Genomic DNA, 17211 nt, shown 5'->3' on the forward strand with positions numbered 1-17211 from the left:
CCTGACCTCATGAGCATGCTGTGCACTGTCAGCAGCTCACGTGACTCCGCATATAGGGTGATTTTCTGGAAGCCACAGATCATGGAACAACTTAATGATGGAAGAGTCACAGCAGCCAGCAAGCCTAGGTTTCCATCCCTGATGACTGCAAAGAAAGATTGGAAAATGCTGACACTTGGATTAAGAAAACAACAACAAAAAAAAACCAACACAAATGAAGACCCCTGAAAAAAAAAAAAATCAAAAACAAAAAAGGAAAACCCACCACCAAAGAAGCAGAAAACAAAACAACCCAACCAAAAACCAAAAGCAAAAAAAAAAAAAAAAACCCACTACCAAATACCATCCTCAAGATAAGTGGAATATCCAAATTAACCCTTTCTTCGGGCTCTTAGCAGGCATGGTGCTGTTCTGGGAGCCTGTCCAGAGGTGATTTGCTTTCCCCTGGATTTTCAGCACCTGATCATGCTTACAGCCAGTTTTGCAAACAGACACTAGCAAGACACCAAGATCACTGGAAGCAGATCCTCTGTTACCCTAACTGATCCAGTCTGTCAGCAGAGGCAACATGATTGCACAGAGCCAACGTGGGTTCTGCTCACATTTGCAAGATTATATTTATAAAAACCTGTGAACTGCTCTGAAAAATGAAGTGTTTTACAGCATCTTATATGCACTATGAATACTTTATATTTAACATATTTTTAAAAAAATGTGCTTGGGAAAAAAGGATTGTTTGCTTATAGAGAAAAACTTAAATAATTGATTGAATCAATGGTCTTCAGTAAATCTGAATGAACTGTCACTGATAGGCAAAACACAGAAGTCAGCAACAACAAAAAAAAGCCAAGAAATAGGGGTATTATTCATATTTTTCTTTAAATTGTATATTGTCATAGCTTCAACAGCCATGGCACGAAGTAGCTACATTTTGTAACCTCTGAACAGTCATATTGTGTATAAATTAAAAATAGCTTCTGTAACATTTTGAGCACAAAAGGTACTAGTAGCATGTAAACAGGGTATTATCCTCCTTACAGTGGAAAATGAGTTTTTATTAAATAGAAAACTCCAGCCACAAGTCTCTGTGCTTTTGTAACTGTGGATTTATGTCAGCGCTGTTGACAGCTTCTGCATTTGAAAGGATCTCATTATTAACTATTAACAAAACCACGCATTATCTTTTTGAAAAGCTAAGTTATGTTCCCGATGAATCAGCCGCTTTGCTGAGCTCCTGTGGGATAATTTTTGGTACTGGATGCTGAAAAAATAAATATCACCCCAAAGTTCATAATATTTTCAGACAACACCATAAATGGCTATTCAAGCTCACCAATTCCTAAGTTAAGAAGGGAATGAGGACGGGTGCATAGGAAGCCGTACACAAACATTCCATTGAAGTTAACTTTGCTCCGTTAGGTTCAGAATTTAGGTCTCCACTTTTCTCGTCTTGGATCAAAACCAGACATAAAGCAGCTGTGTCCTATGCAGGACTGACTCCTGAACAGATGTCCTCCGCTACATTTTGGGGGACCTGACGTTGTTTCTAAAGGATGAAAAGGGCTTTCAAAGCAGGCTGCTCAGCCAGAAGTTCAAATATTTCATACTACTGAATTATTTTGGCTGAAGGTTCAAAGCAACCCTTAGGGAAGCCAGGTTGTCTTTGGTAGGAATTAAGGGGACCAATCTGGGGAAACTAGCAGGGTTCCCACCAAGTGAGAAACAGAGCTCACTTATCTAGAAGCAGCATTTTATCCTGCACCAGTGATGGGAGGTACGGAGAATGAAGTGAGAGGAAATGCTTCTTTATTCTTCCCAGTTTGAGTAACTCCACGCAGCTTTTGCATGAATGACCAGAGAACATTTGGTTCTGCTCAGGGAAGGAATGAGAAAAGGTCATACAGGCCTTTTTGTTCAGGTTTCCCCTAAAGAAGGCATGAATTAGTAGTTCAACATACAAGCATACATTGTGTGTATAGATGCATTTATAAAAATACATAGTATAATGTGTGTGTGTATATATATATATATATAATTTTCTTTCTCTTCTATCTCAAAACACAAGTTTATTCCTGACCTAATGTTCCAGCATAAGCCAGCATTGTTTTCTAATATTAGAGTATTTTAAGTGTTTTAAGTCTTAATACATCAAGCAAGGAACAGTAACTGCCAAAAGCCCCCTTATTCACATCTTGCACATGAGAGATCCTAATGTGAGAACCGTAAAATCCTTGGATACTCCAGCATTCATTCTTTGTGCTGATTTCCATATAACTTAGCTCCAGGAATAAGTATGCTCATTTGCCAGGCTCAAATGCACTGAAACATGATCAGAAGGTTTCCCAAGTATGTTACGTGGATTTACTTTTTGCAATTGTAATAGCTCAGTTAGCTTTTTAGCAATATAATGAACCTCTGGTATTAAAAAGCTGATAGCTAGACCTTTATTTTGACATATAATAGGCCATAAGGACTAAGGGATTTGGAGAGGAAAGGCTACGCAGTACGTAGCAGCCCACAGGGAATACACTGGGAAGCTGCCTGTTACTTCAAGGGTAGGGTTACCGATTCCAGGAAATCTGCATGCTTCAAATAAGTTCCTATTAGACAGGTAGGATGTAGTCTGCTCATATGAGTGTCTATTTGATGGCCATTTACTATCTCAATGTCCACAGTTTTCTTCAGATTTCCTGTTGTTTCAAAGTACTTGTGAGAGTGCAGCATAACCAAGTAAAGAAGCTGTACTTTAAGCAGTGCCACCTACCCTGGGCAGGAATAGAAGCAATGGAGATGAGCACAGGGCGTTGTCCCGCTGCACTTTCACCTGTGACACCTTCATGAAAAGGGTTGTGTCCATGATACATTTTCCTAGCTCTTGGTATTGGATTTGTCCTGTACTTTATCCTAAGATCCATCCATGATGCATACAAGCCTCATTCAGCTCCAGACTATATACTGTTCTACTGAGGATTTCCAGGTGCACTTGAGAACTGAATATCTTCTAATTGCTCTGGAAACAACTCTTCTCTTGCAACCTGATGAATCTGAACTGAGGCTCCTGTCTTAACTCTCCCTTTTCCAATGCCAGCCTCCTTAAGTGCATCTGTGTCAGTTAACACAGGCAATTCTTTAATTTCCCACAGAACTTACCCTGAATAATTTCTCATCTATCATGTATCCGGAGAAATTCTTCTGCAAACATTTAAGCTTCTTCAGGGCATTAAATAACTTGGAGCAAACCCCTAGTTTCACGGTGAAACAAGTGTTTAAAATAGCTCAGACACAAAGCTCTTACTTTTAACTACAAAACATGAACAAAAGAACCACCACAAACTGAAACCTATCCTAAGTCCAAAGCTGGAATTTATATGCTCGTAACAGCTTTTCAAGCATTAGCAGAAACAAGGTGGCATATTTTAACATTAAAGTGCTTCATTACACAGCCCTAGGATCATTTCAGTGCTATGCATATTTCCAGCACTAGCTATGAATAAACCTCCCCACACTGTACTGCAAATCACTAATGCTGCCAAGGGAAAAGGCATGCACAGCACCCACCACAGCATGGTGAACAGTGCCAATGGCCAATCTATTCCAGTAAGTTTTATTACCAGGGCATCCTATGCTCCATTTTGGCAGCAGTTACGGTTTCTTGTGTAGTAAGTAGCACAGATGCAGCAGCAACGAGAGAAAAGGGAGCAAGTGACAGCAACTGGAGGGAGCATAGATCTGTTCCAGGAGCATCCTCTCAGAAGGCTTTCTAAACATTGCCACCTTGTGGGCCTTGCATCTCCTTGTTTCGTTGATCCCTTCACAGGTGACTCACTGCGAGGATTTCATAGATGCCAGGTTGGAGGCTGGACAGTTGGGGTTAACACCCAGATTGGATGGGATACAATCAAATCTCACTTAGGAATTATAAAAGGGACAGCACCTTACAAATCGCATCTAATGTAAATGACCAACCCCATGCAGCAGCACTTAGCATACTTTGCTCTTCTTCCACTTATCATTATGAAAGCAGCACTAATAGTGTACAGAAGTGCTAACACTTAAAAAAGAAAAAGTGAAAACGAGAGTATAATTTCCTTGAGGTTCCAGAAAAGAGGGAAGAGAAGTTAAATTCACCCACAGTTTTCCCTTTTTCATTGCTTTGTCAGCAATTCTTTGACACTAGTTGAAACTATTTCCCAAATATTTGTGGCACCTAATTTAGTTTTCATCATTTCTGTTGTATGAATGAATAACTTTTAATGACTTGAATCTTTTAATTACATTGTCAAAGACATTGCAAAGGAATATCACTTACTATTGATATCAAAACTTATTTAGCTATTGCCTTAAAGGCATCAAGCAAAAATTCTAGAGTGGATTTTATCAGTTGAAACCACTGTAACAAACACATACAAAAGACACAACACTTACTTTGAGCATCCAAACACTTTCCCTGGTTGCTGGCTTGAACTATTCCTTGCAGCAATTTGGTACTAGAAAGAAAACATGAAAACACTTAGTTCAACAAGCAAACTGGAAAGAAAAAAAGAGGAAAAAAAGAATCACTGAATGGTCTTTGCCCGTATTGGTTGGGCAGTGATGCAGTAGCTGTATGCTAAAAATGAAGCAAGAGGAGAGGTCCCTTATTACAATAACCTAATTCAGCTGTGCTCACAATAGTTCAGTGTCTAACACATCTGCACAACAATCAGATGTCCCTCTGATATAGTAGCAGATCTATGAGGTCCCTTGTGCTGGGCTACATTCAGAGTTTATTCATAATTGCTGGGCACATTGCTGTTTCTTCATCTGACATGTTTCTTCAGAGCACAGGCAATCAGTTATGACTTGTGTCATGCAACTGGGGCCTTGCTGCACTTGCCTGAACAGATTTTTCAGAGAAAAAAAACTACTATTGAGAAACACAAACTGATTCCCAGGAAAACCTGGGATTTTGCTAATACAACCCTAAAACCTATTGCCAATCCTTAGAATTTTCTTACTTGGCAGTGAAGCCATCATGTTGCCATGTGCAACAGCCACATTTAAGAACCATTCCTCTGTGTTCCTATATACATTTTCCTACAATCGCTGGATTTGTCCTCATATCCATTCTCGCAAGTGCTACATTACAGGCTACAGAAACATAAGCAGGAGCAACCATATGTGGTTTTCAATTTGTTATGAATTACATACTAAGGTTACATGGCGAGGTTTCTTAATTCACCTCCTCAGTCAGCAGGAAATCTTTTTCCTAGCAGGTAAATAATGGTTTACTCAGACCAAGGCCCCGAATATTGCTTGTTTTGCATTCATGGTCAACTAGTTGGGACAGCCCAGCAGGGAGGGGTGTTCTAAAGGCATCCATCCCTGCAGAGCAGCATGAAACTACATCAAATGGGATCCCAGTGGTGCCTAGATTGAATCAGGACTGAGGGGTGCAAGAAGCCCCGGCAGGTGAATTTACATTCATCATAAATCCTATTCTGAGATGAGAAAAACACAAAGCAAGTCTCTCTCTAATACATTATCTCCTGGAAAAGGTAAACAGACCTTTAAATACAGCTTGTCTAGAAAACTGGATCCCAGCTCCAGGAGCTGTGACTCATCCTGGCAGAGGACTTAGGAATCCTGTTAGCAGACTGGAAGGCTGAAGCTACCTTTAAGCCAAACCAGAAGGGGAATTAGCTATTAAACATGTTATTGTTTCATTTCTTTGAATCTCTCCAAGACTCTTAAGCTTTGCTTTTCAATATACTCTTTTTTCCTCCATTTGTTTAATGTGGAAAGTGATTCCAGCACAGCTGACAAACCTCAGGCATCCTATTGGCATAGGAACAGCAAATCCAATGTGGTATGTTGGCTTTTAGTCAACTAGACCCCCTGAACTGAAGCTGTGATCTAACAGCAGAGCTCCAATAACTTTCAGGGATAGGACACTCCAAGACAACATTTAGGAGAAGTGCTCTCACATGAGGTGTTGGCCAGAACTTCTAACAGGTGAAAGTAGTGAAGAAACATGGTGATTCCCTTAGAAACGCAAGGGAAAATATGTTCATGGCACATCTTCTATGTTATATTTTCTGAGCAGAGTGGTATTTATTGAAGACAGGTAACGATTTCATTGCCTTCAGCAAGTAGACCTCAGTTTGAGTGTTTTGAGTAATGACACCATGCTGAACTTCTCTCATAAATAATGTAGTAAAAAAAAAAAAAAAAGAGGGGGGGAAAAAGTCCTCATAGTAGAGGCCCCTGAAGCCCGATGAGTATATGCAGAGGTTAAACCAAAGAGGTACAACTCAGCAACGTCTCCTGACTTCTGCCTGCATGCAGTTGCTTACTTGAGCTACAGGAGTCGTGCAACAGCTATGGCCAGAAGAGGTAATTGTCACTCATCTGCTGCCAAGTGCGGTAGCACTCCTAGGTCTCCACCTGCTCTGCAAGCCATGCCAACACCTCGACCTGTACTTCTGGCTTCAGATGCCAGAGCAGCATCCAGGCAAGGGAGTGGTAGGAAACATTGGCTCATTAGGGTGGAATTTAATTTAGGTGGACACAGGAATGCAGTAGAGGTCCTAGTTATTGGGTGTGCAGAAGGTAACGATGGTGAGACGGAGTCCTCTTTGGAAGGGTGGAGGGATAAAGGCATGCAATGAAAACAAGGGGGGAAGGAAGGATGCCACAGGTTTACCACCAGTAGATGTGAGGCCACACATAGCTCACAGCTGCAGACACTGACATTTTATCACCAGTGTACATGAATCTCTTAACACGACTCAGCCCCTTGAAACTCCCCAAAACTCATAGATCATGCTGATTTTAAAATAGGCTCCCATCTCTTCATAAGAAGTCACCTACCAAGGCATCTAAAGAATGTATTCCTTCCATACTGGTAAATATAGGAAAAAGGCCAAGAGGTAAGAAGGGAGAAGATAAATATCTAAAGGATCTCAAAAAGTCATGAGGACAAACCCAGACGAAGGTGTCAAACTGTCAGGCCACTTGCTTCCAGGTAGATGTTCAGAAAGTCCCTCATGGAGTCCCTCATTTTGCCAGGTGTATGTGTAGCCCTGTAGCCCATGTTTGCCTCTTTTTCAGATGCAGTTGAGTTCCACAACATGCTATTGATGATAGGGGCCTTGGACAGATTCAGCAGACTCTTGCTGTTGAAAGTGATCGGATCTCAGGACATTCAGTGGATTCAACAGGATCACTGCTCCCCAGGGCTCCTCTGCTCTCAGGAGGCTTTCATGTACTCACTTTCAGTGCATCTGTTCCTCTCTGTGAACTTATGTTCTGGTAGATATTTCTACATCCACAATCTTAGTCACATATTGAACCTGTTCATACAAACTGAAGGTGCTTCTACGACAAAATCTTTTGAAACTCTATAAAACATTTAGTTCTCAATGAGTACTGATCAAAACACAAAACCAACCAACCCAACAATGAATGAGCAAGAAGGATTTGAGAAAGAAGACTAAAAGCCAAGCTGCTAAGCCAAAAAATAAGCCAGTGAAGCAAAGGTAAGCTGCAGAAAACAACGTACAACAGCTTCTAGATGCACACCACAGACTCGTACTACAAGTAGCAGCCATAGCTGTTAGTTGAAAGGACCGGTGAGGAAGAGTTAGGACAGAATGTTTGAGGTGATTTAAGAAAAGTGCCTTCTATGACATTTGACTATATATGTTCAAAACTTTGTGTCAGGGAGCTGTATTTCCCTTTTGGTGGTAGAGCCTTCTGTCTCAGTGGACTGGATGCTTTCTACCAACCTGCACAGATTTTTTTTTTTTCCTCCCCCTGCTGAGGGCTGGGAAAATGATGTTACATGAAAATAACTTGCAATATAGGCTGACAGTCACCTATTATTGCCTCAGATATCCTCGGCATTTATAGAACAACTTCAAAACCAACTTATTTTTAGCAACTGAAAGAATTCAAGCAAACCCATTGTGGCTGCAGTCCAGGCATTCACTGAGCAGAAAATAGCTTGACAAATTACAGAAATTGACAAACTCAGACTGTAAACCAGGAAACAGCGTATAACACTGTTTACATATATTTTCCCCTTCAAAAGTTGAACTGAAAGATTAATTTTGATGCTTTCAGTGTTGAAGGAAAGAATTGCTGTGTGTTTTTTTTTTTTTGACTTGTGCACAAATCACCAAAAAAATCCACAAAACAATCAAAAGACAGCAAAGCAAGAGAAGACCCGCACACCTAACAGCTGGGCAGATGTCTCAACTTACTGCTAGCTAACAGCCCAACCTTACATTGTCTCACTCTTCCTGGGTAAGTCCTGAACTTACCCATAGGTTCCCCATTCAGGACTGTACAACCCAGTTCGTATATGGAAGGCACAGACACAGATTCAAAACAAATACAGCAACAGAGCCGAGTTTAATGCCATTCACAACCCAAACCCATGAGAAATGCCCTGCTTTGACTCGGAGCGCTTCACAAGGAAGGCAGTCATGGAAGACGCGAGATGCCGCTACCGAGCGCCCGACACAGCCTCCCACCTCTTTTGCCCTTGCCATTTCAAACAGGGCTTTGTTCCAGCGGTTCTGCTTCTCTGCCAGTGCTCTGATTTCAAGTCGCATATTGGCACGAAAAAGGTCTGGAATCTTCTTATAGAACTCTGTTCCCTCCCTCTCATTTACAAAGCAACCAATCTCTTTTGCTCGTTAACATACAAAGTAAACCTGAGCACATCCTGCTTAACAACTTAGTAGCAAGGAACATGCATCATTTCTCCAGAAGACTTTTTCCATCCTGCTTGGTAAGCCACTAAATTTGCTCCCCACAGGGCAGTTAACCAGCTTCTCTCATTTCTGTTTTCTTCTCCCCTTCATCCCGGAAACTGCAGTTTCCAAGATGCAAGTGCCTCAGAGACAGGGCTGGCTCAAAGCTGCAGCCAGCTACAGCATGACACCCACCACTCTGCAGGGCCTACCTGCCCTCCTCCCATCGATGAACACCTTCCCCGCCTTCCTGCCCAGTCACCTGGAGATGCAGCAATTATATTCCAACTAAAAAAGGATGTAACTGAGCTCACCTCATGTGATATCAGCTAAAGTTAGCCTGACACTTTCAGCAAACTATTTTTTTGGGGCGTAACAAGCAATGCCAAACAAGTGCATCAAGCAGTAGGTGGCAGACTTAACAGGAAGAACTGATGAGGATGTGTATCTATCATTCTCTGTATGTAGCAGCAGGCTGCAGTGTCATACTTAGCTCCATTTCAACCAAAAAAATAAGGTTTTTCCTCTTTGCACTTTGAGAAAACAATCTTAGTTCAATTACTTGAGACACTCTTCTGTTTAAACTTTGGTTCAGAGTCACTGATGTCTGCATTCCAACTTCCACCACACTAATTAAAAGTCTGTTTTTCTTGCATCGTCAGTGTCTACATCTGTTGGCTTCCACATCCAACACAGTCACCAGTTTTAGTAGGCACCTGTCTGATTTACAGTTGACTGCAGTTTACTATTGACACATTTCTGCATCTATTAACTCATTATGCATTTGGATTTGTTATTTTGGTAGACATTACACAATGTTGTACAGTGTACTTGGTCTAAGAATGACTAGAATCAATCAGTTCTGCATTATTTCATACACCAGAATAACTTAACATTTCTTTTGAATACTTCCCTCTTCATACACAAAGTTATGCTGTGGTGATGCATATGTTTTGCAGTGAGGCAAGAAAAGCCAGCACTGACTAAGGTTTCAGGTTACAAAGAATTTGGCAATAGTATTGGCCTAAGGTATTTCAGCCCTAGGTGTTCTCTCCTCGTATCTCTGGGCTGTTCTGCAGTTCTGCTAGAACAGCTCTGAATCCAGTCACAGCTTACATGAATCACAACTCTATGAAACAGACCAAGAAAGGGATCCCATTTCATAGTTACCTTTCTGCAGATTAAAGTAAAAAAAAAAAAAAAAAAAAAAAAACAACCAACAAACTGAGGCAATCTTTTATTTCAGTACGCAGCAGGGCCCCACCAACAGTAGGTCAGCACAACTGGGAGGGCAGGAACATGCTAACTGGTACTGAAAGGGATACAGGGAACAACTCCACTGAATGGACTCCAATATTAAGCTTTAAAATATCTGCAGTATGAACTCCTCCTCAGGTATGGCCTGGAAACTAGTGGGTACAGAGAGCTTTTCCCTGTTCAGTCTGGAAGAAATGAGACATTGAGGGCAGCTTGCAGCATCTTGCAGCTTAGATCCAGGATATTAAGTTTCCAGTACATTTATCACTTCCTATGTTCAGCTTCAGGCTGCATTTTGTGGCTGAAATTTTATAGGCTAGTCAACCTTATAATTAAAAAGAAGGTCCAAGGAAAAAAGCATTAATACATTCAAAGGTAATAAATAAAATAGAGAATCTGTGTTCTGATCCAAAACACATTTTCTGAAGTTCTTAGGACAGCAAAAACTGAGGGTTAACATGAGCCCTGATAGCATAGTATGCTGAAATACCCAGGCTGGCATTCTTTGAAAACCAGCATGCTGAACAAGCATGGTAGGAAGTGTCTGATGACTTTCATGGTGTACAGGCACCCACAACAAACTGAGGGACTTGCAGAACTTTGTGAGGCTTCTAAAACATACCATCTTCAGGACCAGCAAAATATTTAGAAAAAGATTATTTAAGAGCTTTAAAAGGCATTTAAACCATTTACATTTAGGTGTTACCCCTCAATGTAATGCTGACACTTGTAGACATGCCTGAGAAAAATGCATGTAGTTCAGTTAGGATTATGGGCTGAATTCGGTACCTAAGATTAGATGGGCTGAATCCCTCTGTATCGTGACATTCATTTTTCAGATCTTTCTACAATGAGTGAAGAAAAATAAGCATATCAGAGGTTATTCAGCACAAACCAGCTAGGTGTCTGCATAGAGAGGGATAAAGGCTCCTACCAATCCTCTGCTCCAAAGCACCACCCTGCTGCTTGATATATCCAGCTGACAGCCCAGTGACCTCTGTTAAGGTGAGGAATTCAGTGTCTTTCAAGTCTCCAAGACTGCAGAGCATTCACTACCTGTGCCTATTTCAGCTCAGGAAAGAACCAAATGTAGCCTGGAAAACACCTGGCCCTGGGAGGGAAGCAGTCCTGATGGACAGCACAGGCTGGGTACCAGCCAGCTGGAAAGCCACTTCAGAGGAAAAACAGAACAAAACTGGGGGTCTTGGAGGACAGCAAGTTGAAAGAGACTCAACAGTATGCCCTTCACAGTAAAGAAGGCCAACCCCACTTGGGTCTGTGTTTGCAGATCCGGTGATTGTTCCCCTGTAATCAGCACTTGTGAAAGTGGCCTACTGGTGTCCTGGGGAGCCACAAACCACACCAGATAGGCACAGACATACTGGAGCCCAGCCCAGCATACCCAGTTGTTTAAGGGGCTGGAACATGTGAGGCAGGAGAGGCTGGGGGATCTGGGGTTGTCCAGCCTGATGAAGAGAAGGCTCAGGGTGTGGGGCAATGTCCCATTGCAGCCCACAGCCACCTAAGGGGAGGGAACAGAAAAGATAGGGCCAGGCCCCTCTCAAAAGGAACACATTGGCAGCGCAAGAGGCCACAGGCAAGTTTCAGCAGGGCAAGTCCTGATTACATGTTAGGAGAATTGTTTTTAATCACAAAATCATAGAACAGCTTGGGTTGGAAGAGACCTTTAAGATTACCTAGTTTCCAACCCCCTGCCACAGGCAGGGACACCACCCACTAGACCAGGTTACCCAGGGCGCCATCCAACCTGGCCTTGAACACCTCCAGGGACCAGGCATTATCATGACAGTGGTCCAGTGAATCTGTGAATTGTGCTCTTTGAGACAGAGCTCAACAAGTCCCTGAACAACCAAACCTATTAGGATTAGGTCCAACAAGGGCTGGACCAGGCAACCTCCAGAAGCTTTTTTAAACATGTATCATCCAGTCTGTGTGAAAATGTCATAACTGCAGGCTGTTTGTTGCCTGCCCTAGCTGGGGTACTTTTTTAAAAAATAAATAAATCCAGTATGTCTTTCTCTGCCTCAAGTTCCTAAAAAATAATAATAAAAAGGACCAACTCAAAGATGAAGGATGTAAAAACAGATTCCAGTATCCGTGGAGCTGATGAAAACAAGACAAAATCTTGTATCTTGATTTTAATTTCACCTCTTCAAAATCTAAATATGCAATACATAAGTGTATTATTAATATGTAATGCATAATATATCTAAGAAAAATCTACACATAAATCTTTGCTCTTTATAGCCCTTGAAGAAGTTAAAGAGTTCTGGGACTTCTTTCTCACTTGAGCAGAAAGCAGTACTTGCAGTCCATTGGGGATGTACAAACCTGTGAAGGCTGTAAGGCCAGTTTGTGGAAATGTCCTCATGAACCTCTGGTTAGATAATGTACTCACATGACAGATGAAGGTACACTGAATGAGGTAACATCACCACATTTGTACTACAGTTTACCACAAATACTCAGAGACAAACCAAAAGCCAAAAGGAATGGGAGTGTTCTCACTCTCTCATTTTCACCTAGTAAATACCAACTAGCCAGTTTTGCCAGGTAGTATGTGAGAGCTACTTTTCCATATATCCCCAACAGTACTAGTGTCCCTGAGTGCCTATCTCTGCTCAAAGGACTGTGTTCACCTTTTACATTTTTTAATCTGTAAAGAAAAGAGATCAGGTTGTCCCAGTGACTTAATCACAGCCAGGTGGCCATGAAACCCTTTGGTAGTGTGTGTTTTAAGCCTTATCCAAGCTATTCATGGGGAGATCCTCACCAGTGTCTGTCTGTTCCAGCCATCCTCATCTGCAAGGTAGAAGAATGGCATACTGTCACTTCACACTCTACCACACATTTTAAATCAAAGGAGTCATCAACTGCTGTGTGTAGCACAGGTAACATGATCTGAGCATGCTGACAGGACTGGATCCCTTGGGGAAGCAGGCAGAAAAACCCTTTGGTACCTAACTGATGTTTCAAAACAACATGCGCTGAACTGCTCAGTCCACCCAGGTGGCAGCAGCTCTGGTCACCCTAAGAAGCAGAACTTCAGTGACAAGTACAGATGCCTGTGCTCTCAGTAAGACCTTTTACAAGTGTAGGCTTTTGATCCCATCAGCAAATGAGGGCAACCTTGCTTCCTGTCTGCAAACTGGGAAAGCTACAATGCATGGAAGTTTGAGGACACTTGCACTGTGATAGTGACCCCATACAAGTAATTAGTATAGCTGAAATTCCAAGACCTAAATATTTGACACAAGAAGCACAGAACAAGCTAGTATTTTTGGATTTTGACCATTTGTAGAGCTGGAAACTAGAAAGATCTCTCTATTAAAGGAAATGAAGAGTGTCATTGAGAGGTTCATCAAAGTAGGGTTGTATCTGAAAGCTGCACGAATACCTTCTACTCCTTCAGTTACAATAACATAGCCACCTGATCACAGCTTGTGAGCTTCAAGTTGAAGGAAAACATTCCAGTCTGTGAGATAAGGGTCACAGCTTGTTATCTCATTTAGTTTATGTTATTACATAACTAAAGCAAGTCATATGGGAGGGGGTTCAAAAGGCTGGGCAAAGGCCTCAGACTTCAACCTCTCCAGTTAACATTACTTTGTCCTGAAAGGACAGCTTATATCTGGAATTTACCAAATCAGAGGTTTCTAGGCTGCATGTGAGCTGCACTATTTTTTCCCCTAAGAGACTGCAGTACAAAAGTCAAAGGAATGATTATTTTTCTGTATTTGTTTTGTGGACAAGAGCCACAGAACACAGTGAAATGATTCACTAACTTGAAGATGTGCATCACTTCTGCTCATCAGAAAAAAAAAGCAGACTGGGAGATTTCCAAGTTATTCTACCATATCAGACTGAATTTGAACTTCCACAATATTTTGCTCTGGAAACTTTTTTCTTTCAGCACACTGCCTGCAAGTACTGATCTGGAGGAGCACTAAACTCATTTCAGTAGTATATACAGTTTAAGTGTGGATACTTCTCGCACTGCCTTTCCCAAATGCTTATTATGTTTCCTGTTTGCTGTCCAAACTAAGCAAAGAAAGTCACCACTTAACTGGAGAAATGGATACTTTGGACCAATTCACCATTTAACATGCCCCTTACTTCCCTTACAGTTGACTGAACTTCTACACTGGTCTTTTTTTAATCTAGAAGGCAAAGCCTTTTAGCTTGAATGGAGAAGCAGAACGCTGGCAGTTGTTTCTCATCATTCCTGTTGTATGGAGAACTTTATGATAAAGACTAAGCATTTGTCTGACCCAATCTTATTGGGAAATCCATCTCTCTCTCTCTCAACATAAACAGCACTTTCCCTCTTTTGTAGACCTGCCAGTACAGCAAATGCTGTGCCGAATAATTACGCTTACTGTTTCTTCTCAGGCACATGCAGTCTGTCCTAGACAACACAACACCTGTCAATGTTGCTAGATAAGATTTCCTCAGGCTGTGTCACTTTCTACTCTTAATGCCTTAAGGTGGCAGCCTCCTAGAGTTTTTTTTTTTTTTTTTTTTTTTGGAGTGACCAGAGGATCCTTCATCTGAGTCTGAAAGAGTGCTTAGCACACCTCCTGTCTTGCATGAGCTGGCTCATGCTCTTTGCATCCAGGGCTCCCAAGAAGGCAACTGGCTGATGGATTTATGCACAGCTACTTTAACAAAGTAGCTAGGTATAAAATACACGTGAAAGGCAAACATGCAGTTTTATTTAGAGCCCCAAATTGCAAGTGAGATTCTTGTTTCCCAAATATGTATTAATTTAACAGAGCCCTTCTCTTCTCAGCAAGGTTAGTCAGCTATGGACACACCAGACGTGCCCAAGACCAATCAAGGGAACAAGTCATGGAGCTAGATAGCACCCACAGCTAGAAGCATCGAACATCATCTGAAAACAGGTCTCCCCATAGCTATCCAATGAACACTTAAGGTATGCTTGTGGTATAAGTCCATTTTCCTCCCATTTTGGTAGCCAGCTTACTTGTTCACTCATGTAGCAAAAGCATGAGATTCAGCCTACGCTTTCCCACAAGACCCATTCACCCACACGGCCCACCCAGCTGCCCTGGTCAGAGCGCACCCCAGCTCTCCAGAGCCCTAACACAGCTGGGCAGAATCCCTGCATCCTGCCATGCTCCTGCAAGTACAGCCCTTCAACCCACTGTCAGACAGGATACTTGGAGAAGTGCCATCTTGGTCAAAAACATCGTCAGGAGGTTGCAAGTTGTACTTGAATTAACCAGATCAGGCAAGGTCACTTCTGGTGAAACGTTCACTGGGACAAATTCTAATTCACCCAGATATTTTGTTCCCATACAGACAGCTGGAAGTCTTTACAACACTCTCAAATGACAATGTTTGGCAACTTATCAAACAAACTAAATGCCTTTTGCCTGTCTAGAGCACGAGCACATCATTTTACTTCAGTGTTACTCTGCTCTCCCCCAGTGCAATGTGTCAGTTTTGCCAAACTGCTTTATCCTAAAGAACACTTCCAGGGTTCAGCTTTCCCACTCTTTTTTTTGATGACAAATTGATGTTGAAGTTAAATTTCCAGAATACAAAAATGACCAAGACGATGTATTTTGTTGTACAAGGTATGCAAGGAATAATACAACTGAAGTAGTCTCAGCTTTATTGGAATGACTTGTTATATTTGGAAGCCAACTATTTTTATTCCTGGAAATACTGTTGCTTTCCTTAGTGCAGATACTTATAACCTCCTCTTGTTGAGGTGCTGTGCTCCTTTTCCTACTGTTCCACACTGGAAAACAGGACATGCAAGCCAACATAATTTTCTGCCATTAAGAAGCCAATAAACTCATTTGCAGAAACATTTGCTGCTTTTTCTACAGCAGATTATTAATTTGGAATAAAGCCCCATTCTTTTGCAGTGCACGCCCCAGAGGAGCAAGGTAGGAGGAAGGAAAGAGGAAGGTGTGCACGTGTGGGGACGTGTGCCCCCCTGGAAAAAGCTGAGTGTGTGCACGGTGGGAGAGCTGGGAGTGAAACCCTGTATGGTCAGTGTGATACATAGATACCAGGGAGAGGATTTGGGCTCGCACCAGGGAACCAAATCAGTCCTGCTGGTCAGCCCAGCAGGAAGTGGAAAGGAGCTTTCCTTCAGGCCCCTGGGGTGGTGCAGATTTCTTCAGAAACCACACACACAAAAAAATAGAAAACTAGAAAAGATAGGGGGGGAAGGACCCTACTGCATGGGACATATCAGATGTGGAAGGTATACATTATTAAAGAGCTTAATCTCACCTGCCAGATCTCTCTCCTATTGAAAATGTACTTTTCCTTTTATTATGTATTTTTACGTTCTAATAAAATCAGCTTTGCAGACTGAAAGCCTCTAATACATCACTTATGCTCAAATCACAAAAGAGTGGTGTGGTTCCCCCTTAAAGCCCAGGCCCTGCTGCAGCACTTTGTGAGCATGCAGGCTCCCAGCTCTCAAGAGCAGGCTTGCCAGCACCCTCCAGGACCAGCCTGTATGCCTGGGGCTGCGAGACAGGGAAAGGAAATACACCATTCTGTTTTACCTCAGACATTGCTCTCAGCAAGCCTCTTCCTGCAGTTTCAAGTCATAGAAGTCAAAAGTAAACAGGTCATACAAAAAAAAAATAAAGCACCACCAACAAAAAAACAGATAAACACCATAGTGCACAGTGGGACATATGTAGGAAATAACAGCCCCTATACCACTGCCTTAGAAAGCTTAAATAGTGGTATTCAGGCTGCAGCATAACCTATATATTTTCTCTTACTGTGCATCAAACATTCAATAAAACCTCAAATAAGTTCTTCACTCAAAGAGAGGAAGACGATATTGAAAAACACAAAATTTTCACAGTAATACACAGTGAACAAAGCAGCACCAACTCCTCTGTGCCACATTGTTTTAATGGACAGAAACTGTACCAGTAGCTACGCGATCCTTTCAAAGGAAGACAAAAGATATCACTGCCATCGGTCAGACAAACGTTTCTTGTTGGTCCACAGCTGCATAATAAGTTCCCTGTCATTTGACAGGCCCATCGTAGTGTTTCTCTATCTGTTTTTCTAACATGATCATGTGTTGCCTGTAGTCCCTGCACCCAGTGAAGGATTATTGCTGCAGCAGACAATACATCATCCTGAAGTCAGATATAATGCTAATCACATCCTTTACCTGATGTGG

At 41.9% G+C, this 17211-nt stretch overlaps 1 protein-coding gene across 4 annotated transcripts in view; it reads right to left on the bottom strand.

Annotated features, from left to right (window-relative positions):
* The window catches only part of MAPRE2 (microtubule associated protein RP/EB family member 2), a 98191-nt gene that overhangs the window by 66931 nt on the left and 14049 nt on the right, over nucleotides 1-17211 (bottom strand). For all 4 annotated transcript variants that reach the window (XM_084508055.1, XM_084508054.1, XM_084508050.1 and 1 more), the window contains exon 2: nucleotides 4426-4487. Coding sequence is in view for 2 of the 4 variants with exons in the window: in XM_084508050.1 (XP_084364176.1) it covers nucleotides 4426-4487 (62 nt within the window). In the remaining 2 variants the exon portion in view is untranslated. The remainder of the gene's footprint in view (nucleotides 1-4425; nucleotides 4488-17211) is intronic.

Source organism: Aythya ferina (genome assembly GCF_964211825.1).
Source record: "Aythya ferina genome assembly, chromosome: 2".
Taxonomy (NCBI): domain Eukaryota; kingdom Metazoa; phylum Chordata; class Aves; order Anseriformes; family Anatidae; genus Aythya; species Aythya ferina.